We start from the raw sequence: 8,125 nt of genomic DNA on the forward strand, positions 1-8,125 counted from the left end.
TCTTGAGAGAGGTCAAAAGTTTAATGGTACCATTTTACTTCAATATCAGGCTAATTATATTCAGTAAGAGAAAAATACTGAAATAACAAAGTACAGGATCTTCTTGTGCCATGCCGACACACTTCACACGCTTTAAGTTGAGGACTATAAAAGCAGGTGAACACTGCCCTCCTGTGACACTCTGGAGAACTATAAAATTTTCAGGGGAGCTTGTCAAACTCAGCATTTGCTTTATGAGGACATGTGAAATGCAAAGCAAAATGCACAGTTTTATGCACAAATCAAATAAATACTTTTCATTCACTTCTATTTGTTTTAAAATAAAAACAGAAATGTATTAGTCTGAGACATTTTGCATATTTTTAGACATTTTTAAAAGCCACACACACATACAAAGTCTAAGAGATGTACAAACAAAGCATTTTTGCTTCTGGGAATTTGTATGTTCTCACAATGTAAGTCTTTATGAAAAAAAAAAAAAAAACATGAATTTCCAGTCTGTGGAAAGCTGACAGTGGCTTTGCTCTAGTGAATTTCTGGAACATCAGCAGTATACAGTCTGTTTGGGTCAACCAGGGGCCCACACTGTCAGGGGCCTATTAACAAGATCTCCTCAGGGTAAAATCCATAAGCACAGTCACAGCGAAAAAAATTACCCCAAACACCTCTTCTCAAGTTATTAAAATACCAGGAAGCAACACACTAAACGGTTATTTGAGGTACTGAAAAGGCAGCTGCCATGTGTCTACACACTCTGTAGCTACTTTTAGAGCAGACACATTGCTTGACAGATTTATTGTTCCACCAGAGTGGATGAGTGTGCTTTCACAGTTGTGTGGGAAGAGCTAAAAATAAGCTTGAAGGTCGTAGATTAGAGAAAGCTTGCAGTGTGAGTCGATTGTCAGCGTGCTGGAAAAGTGTTAAACAAACACAACAAACACAAAGGTGACCCTTGTGGAGCAAAAATATGATCTGATCAAGATTAACTGACTCGGCATTAATTGTTGTGTCCTTATTGCAAAACACAAAAATTAGGCAGCACAGCACAATATTCAAAACAAGATGAGCAGCACACATCAACTTAACATGAAAAGAAAAACAACAGTATTTTATGTGGCAGGAAATGTTTTTGTGAATGTGGCAGTAATGCATGAACAAAGCCTGTTGGTGATGTATTTGGCACTACATGACGACAGTTGATCAAGTAGAGTAAAAAAGACTGCTGGTCATTTCCAATGCAAAATTACTCATACAAACTTCTAATGTGATTATTTCAAGTATTGGTGCTTACTAGATAAGAGTAGGGTAGATTATGCTCAAATGTGCTGCATGCACAGCCTAAGTTTACTGTAGTTCTCAGATGCTTTGGCAATGTAAAGATACTTTTTTACCATGCCAATAAAGCTACTTGAATCTTGGAAAAAAAAATATATATATCTATATAGGGGATGCAGCATTGTTATTGCTTGCAGGTTAAAAAGCCATACATTAATGTTTTAAATATATTAGCAAAATTGTACATTTCAGAAAAATCAAGTTGAGGCGAAATTCTGAAAGTAATTAATAACATATGCCTTGTAAGAGGAAGGCTTATGTGCAATACGGGTGCAATACTAAATTTCCCTTTTTAAAAATGCAGATGAGAGAACATCACGGATACATTGTGCAAAATTACCTGTCACAGGCCATTAATACATCCTTAAAGTTAGTTAATTTGGCAAGAAGCATATGTAAAAGCTTAACTGTGTCAAAGTTGTGGGCCGGTATCTCAAAACATTCACTGTTTAAATGCAAGGCACGGATTAAGACATTAGTTTCAGATATCTAATGCATGTTTAACTGTTATAATGGCACAAAACAGCACAGCCAAGCTGATGAAGAATGTCAAAATATGCAACCGGAAGCTTATTTCTTGACTAGTCCTGATTTTGTTAAATTTAAACCCTGGATGAATAACTAAATTCCCTGAAAAAAAAATGAATTAACTTCACAAAAAACATGCTCAAAACTCCAGATGCTTCCCATAAGTCTCACTGAACCCATTCAAAGTAAGCAATTTCATCAAGATCAACTGGATAATCTGTTAGATGTATTGGCTCTTTGTTGTCAAATCGTTCTCCTTTGTAACTTTTCCAGCGTCCGGCTGGTAGATAGATATCCCTTTCTTGCTTGCCCGGCTCCAGTACAGGTGCCACCATCAAGTCATCTCCTATCAAAAACTGCGAGTCAACTCTATAAGCAGTTTCATCACTGGTGGCGATCCACCATAATGGCCGAATTATGGGGTCCCCAGTGTCCAATACTTCTCCAGCCAGTTCTATGACCCTGGGAGCCACTAGTGTCTCATGTAGTTCAGTGAACCGCTGAGCAATAGCCACCACCTCATCATCGTACTCCCATGGAGGAATGGAGAACTGCATGGAAGGCATGAAAGCAGACAGCTCCAGCCACCGAATATAGAGCTCACGGTCTGGCAGCTTGCCGTTTCCATCAGTACGGTTTGGATAGGCATTGCCTCCAATCATGTCTGGCAAGATGAACTGGTAGCCCAGGATACTGATGGTGAGGACTGTTGGAATCAGGGACTTCAGGCCAAGTTCATAGCCCCACACAGAGTCCCGGTCGATTGGACGGAAAAAACAGGAGATATTCTGAGAGCTGTAGCCAGACCGAAGTTCAGCACGTTCGTTGAAAGGAATGGCCATTTCGGTGTAGCGGCGAGTGAAGGTGCTTGGGTCCGGGAGGTGGACTCGAGTTCTAAACTGCCAGGGCAAGTAGTTGGTCTCGCCTGCATCAAACTTGAAGGAAGAAACACCATATTTGTGGCGTAAAGAGCGAAGCTGAGACATGAACCAGTTGCGAGCTTCTGAATTGGTAAAATCGAGGATTCCACCAATGCCATTCCACCACTTAACCAAGGCAGGAAGTTGACCTGTAGGCTCCATCACGAACAGCCCTTTCTGTACACATGGCCCAAAATTGGTAGAATCATAATTCACAAAGGGATGTGTCCAAAGGGATACCAGGAAGCCATCTGCCTTGAGCTTTTGAAACATGGCAGAAGCATTTGGGAACTTCTGTGTGTCAAACTCAAATTCCCCGTACTGACTGGTGTAACGATCATCAAGTTCTAAGTGGCTACAGTTAAAACCATGTTTGCGTATATTCTCTGCATAAGTTAAAAGCTTTTCCTGGTTGATGTCAGTCTTATGTAAAGCCCAGGTGGACCATATTGGGTGCCAGAACATTTCTTTGGCAGGCACTTTGTTGGGTTTAGGGAAGTATCGACGAACCATGACCTTGTGGATAGAGGTCACATCTGGGCCCACGCAGACTCTGTAACTAAGCTCAGCATAGGGAGGCCTTCCAGGTGAAGGTTTGTATGGACTGTCCTGATATCGTGCCTGGAAGTACATGGTTTTCTCTGTATCATTCCAGCCCAGGTGGAAGGGCACAGAGTCATTGATCTTAATGGCCGTCGCATTTGACGAAAGCCAGTAGCGCTCGAGGATGCCACCAAAGTCATGGCGATTGGTGTACACGTCACTGGTGACAAAAGGTTTGGGTGCCTGCTGGCCCGAAATGGCAATAGGCCAATGCTGAACAGCAGTCTCAGCACCACCATACCAGTGCGATTCATTGTAGGACATGGCGTGCTCCACAGGTCGGTCTGACTCCAATTCTTCCCAACGTACACGGTAACACATCACCGTTTCCTTTGGCTTTACGGTCATAATGAAGAAGTTCACCTTGCCAGCAAATGAACGTGAGCAGCGAAGGATCACTCCCTCCTTCGAGCAGGAGTCTAGATCAAGCGTGCCAGATCTGAAATCAGCAAGCATACATAAGTTTCTTTTAGGATTATATTTGTTGCAAGTTATAAAACAAGAAGAGCTTTCATAAGTGGAAAAATTGTTACTGAATTGAGTTATCATTGAACAGTAAACAGTGATTCTGCTTCAGGACCCAGAACATTTTAGGATCAGAAGAATATAAGCACCATACTGACCTGAAGCCCATCTTCAGGACAATTCCCCCAGCCTGGTTACGGATGAGAAAGCCATCCTTATTCAGATCAAGCAATTCTGTCTTCAGTAGGTCAGCTTTACGTAGCGAGGCAATATAATAGCACCATGCAGTCACTGCTGCAATCACCAGAATCACACCAATAACTCCAGCCCCCACAAGAGGGCGACTGTTCTTGTCCATCTTCTTGATGGGCATGCCATCAGTAATTGTTCCTCCTGCGCCTCCTGGGACTACTTGATACATTCTGAGTCTTAGATTTTAAATTCACAGTTGAAAAGTGGATAAAACTGAAGGCTAAAAGTTTATACAGACTATAGAAGACATTTTGCAGACAGAGAACAAAAGTGAATAACTTGCAAAATTTGTGCAAAATGGAGTCTTGCATACATTTTTCCTTCTCTCAGTGTAGCATTTTCCTCTTGTTCATTATGAGTCTGAGGGAAAAGGAGTGGCAAAAAGTGTCAATGTAAATGGTTGAAGTCCAAACAAATATCTACTTGTCATGCAGATGTAGGAATCACAGTACAAATTCCAGCATTAAGTATTCAAAAACAAAAAACATTAGCTTTGATATCAGCCTGAATTGGTCTGCATGGAGGTAAAGGCATAGACAAAAGCAGTTTATTCATGCTGCCAAGATTTCTCACTGTGGCAGTGTGTGAATTGACTGCACCAGAGGACAACACAAGGGCCTCTGGTTCTGCAGTATGAAACGCCACCTGCAAAACTTTGAGACTGGCTAAGTGCCACCAGACACACTTGGTTCAACTGAAAAGCACAGTTAATGGACAATGTTTTCTACTGAAGAAAGACCTAGAAGAGCTGAACTGCCAGTGCAGAGGCTCTCTCTTTGTGTTTTTGAGGGAAATGTACAGCACACTAATAAGGTGCAACAGTGACTGCCCACCTTTTCCGTGGCCTTAGGAAGCGTCTCATTTTGTCAAGTCACTTAAAAAAAATAAAATAATAAAGAGATCTGAATCAAAACAACCAAATAAATGTTTTGAATCAGAACTTTACATTTAAGAATTAAAAAATGTTGTACTTGTAATGAGGGGTGTGAGATTTATATTGTCTAGGATAATATCGTAATTGTTGTTTAAACGATATGCGATTTGACATTATTGAGCATATCGCATAAACCAAACAAAAAACACACCCAAAGAATGAACGTATACACTACCTGATATATGTTAGACTACTGTGCGCATTAGTTCGCACTTTCCCTGGATATATATCTAACCCTAACCCTAACCCAAAAGCTTTGGGAGTCAGCTGTCCACAGCAGTCCTAAACCAGGGCTGGGCGATATATCGAAGATGAATCGCCTTCGATAATGAACGCGATATTCCGTACCTTGTCAGTGAACTAAGGCTCTGTCTATGCCGCTCCATTTGAAAGCAGGTGATGGCGATTTAGCGCTAATCAGGGAACCGGCTTTACTGACTAGATACGCATGATCATATCGTTCGATATATCGCCCAGCCCTATCCTAAACCAAAGTACCAGCACAATAACATGCTCAGCAAAATATCATCTATTTATCGTTTTTACACAATTCCAGAAAATACAGAGATATAATTTTTTGTCATTTTCACACACCACTAATCGTCAATGTATACTACTTGCCCCACAAAGCATTGTAAATGACAGCTAAATTGATTCAGAAATAATGATAAAATATTAAATTATTAACTATATGTCACTGATAATCAAAATAAAGTATTTTTGAAATACTAAACTAAGTTGTTTGAGGGTGTATGAATTGACTCAGTATAATTCGCAATGCTTTATGGAAGTGGGCAGTCACTTTTATTTCTGTACTAAAAAAAAAAAAAACCGAGTGTAACATTAGAGAATAAAAAAAAAATGTAGGGCCTGGTCTTTGTTCCATCATGTTTGAAACAAATAAAAAATATACTTGGATTAATTGTTTACAGTAAGACTTATAATATGCATTAAATATAGATATGGTTCAGTAGGGTCAAAAATTATCAAAGACTTCTGTTTTCCTGTCCCAAACTATCTTGAGTAACAAAAGGGCCATTTGGCATTCCTGAAGGCACAGAATTGCTGATATCGATCAAGGCCTGTAGGCCAACATGTTTATACATCGGGGGTCTGCTAATTGTCACACCTTTTGCACAGTGGGTGAAGCTGTAGTCTGCTGATTGGTCAGTTTTACTGTCTCACATTTGGGTTTCAGTCACATGGTCAAGGAAGGGATATAAAAGAAGACTGTAATGTTGCTCTGTCTTTCTCTCTGCTGCTTTTCTTTGCTGGAGCTCTCTTCTCAGGGCTCTGCCCTCTCTCCCTCTTTTTTCTCCCTCTTTCCATCTTCCCCTCTCTCTTTCTCTCTCAGGTAATATTTTACATACATGTTAGGTACATTTAACTATATTGTTTTACTACCCTTCATCTATTTTGTAACCAATTCAAGTGTAAGCATAACAAAATATTGTTATTAAACCATTTCAATTATTAATTATGTGCTAACTAATCTTGATTCAATATTAACTTTGAAGTGCTACCTATTGCAATACAATATAGTCACTTAATAGCAACGCTCTCCCACATATTTAGCTATTGTAACTGCGCTTATTTCCGTCGTTGGTATAAGTGGCAGTGGGTGGTAACAGACTAGAAATGTACAGTTTTATACCATCGTGCTGATAACGTTTCTTTAGTCCTTCGGCAATCCTACAGCCTGAACCACTGTAGGGAAACCACCCTTACAGATGGTGCCGAAACCCGGGATCCCTTGCAGTGAGTTTTCTGAGATTCACTTTGGTTGGTCATCAGAATGAGGATTTTTTCATAGTTGATCTTATGAATGGATTAAAGCCAGCCTTCTGACTGCGGACTGGGTAAGTATGTTTTTTATTGTCCATTTGTATGATATAGAAATTAGAAGTTATAAGAAGCTTCAATAGTCCCATTACTGTACAATCCGACAACATTCAGATTATCTCCTCAGGGATGGAAGGGAAAATCTCTAAAGCAAGTGATGCATTGTTTGCTTTATGGAGCAAAAAACTTGAGCCTACCTTGTGCAAACTCAAGAAAGAATATAGTGATACTAGATGTTCAGATGATGAAATGTTCAATTGGTGGGGGACATACTTGGTAAACATCAAAAGAAATCAAAAAAACATGGTGAAACAATTGAGGCTTTAAACTTCATAAGCTGTACTCGGGCTACGTGATTTGATGAAACATCTATCTTCAAGTATAGATGCTAATTGTAAAGAACTGCATTCTAAAAATGCAGAAATACAAAAGTCAGAGGCAATGATTCGGAATCTTCAATCACAGCTAGATAAATTACTAGCTGAACAGTTAGCTCTGAGTGAAAAATGTAAAAATCACAAGGGCACCATTGCAGATCTTAAAGCTAAGCTAAATGAACAAGAGTTCATGTCTCCCAAAACACTTAACAGTGATGGGGCTAAAAAGCATGTTCACTTCTTGGAAGAGGTGACTTCCTGTGATAATTCTAGAACTTTTAGTTCAGAGGAAGCATGTGCCACTGCTCAAAAAAGTGTGCCGATCTCAGTTCTTAAGGTGATGCAGCACCGTAATAGCGCAGAGTCGTGGACCAGAACGCATGGTGTAAAGAAAGCATTAGAGAGTCATGAAAATCCTCAAACTTCAGGAGAACACAGCAAACAACCCTGTGGCAAAGATAGCAGGTTTTGTAATTCCTGTCACAAAATAGGCCATACAGAGGAAAAATGCTGGTCACTGGGTAGGGGTAGACCTCCACCTTATTTTCAGAAAGATAGGAAACCACTTTCTAAAGGCAGAAATCAATGCTCATTTGCAGGTAAAACTCTTAGTGAGTTGACTGCATTGTTCATGCAAGGCCTCCAGCTACTGACTTCACTTGCTAGTGGGTTAGCAGCTTAATAGCAGATAGTTTAATATGTAAACATCCAAATGTCAATTATCCTGTTTGTATTTTCAAATTTGCAATTGCGCTAAACACATTGTGTGCATAAAGCACATTATAGGTTGTTTGTATAACTACATATGTACAAAGACTAGTTGAGTTTATTCTTTTAAAATACATGACTGCTTCACTGTAAGTGTGTGA

At 39.8% G+C, this 8,125-nt stretch overlaps 1 protein-coding gene across 1 annotated transcript; it reads right to left on the reverse strand.

Moving 5' to 3' along the window:
* LOC122149277 (myogenesis-regulating glycosidase-like) lies at positions 1 to 5,298 on the reverse strand. Its single transcript, XM_042778783.1, has 2 exons — positions 4,010 to 5,298; positions 1 to 3,825 (listed from the first exon to the last, which is right to left on the reverse strand). The coding sequence occupies exons 1-2, from the start codon at positions 4,270 to 4,272 to the stop codon at positions 2,031 to 2,033; spliced, it is 2,058 nt and encodes a 685-aa protein (XP_042634717.1). The 5' UTR covers positions 4,273 to 5,298; the 3' UTR covers positions 1 to 2,030.
* Positions 5,299 to 8,125: the final 2,827 nt, after the last annotated feature.

The sequence above is a fragment of the Cyprinus carpio genome, chromosome A21 (genome assembly GCF_018340385.1).
Source record: "Cyprinus carpio isolate SPL01 chromosome A21, ASM1834038v1, whole genome shotgun sequence".
Lineage (NCBI taxonomy): Eukaryota > Metazoa > Chordata > Actinopteri > Cypriniformes > Cyprinidae > Cyprinus > Cyprinus carpio.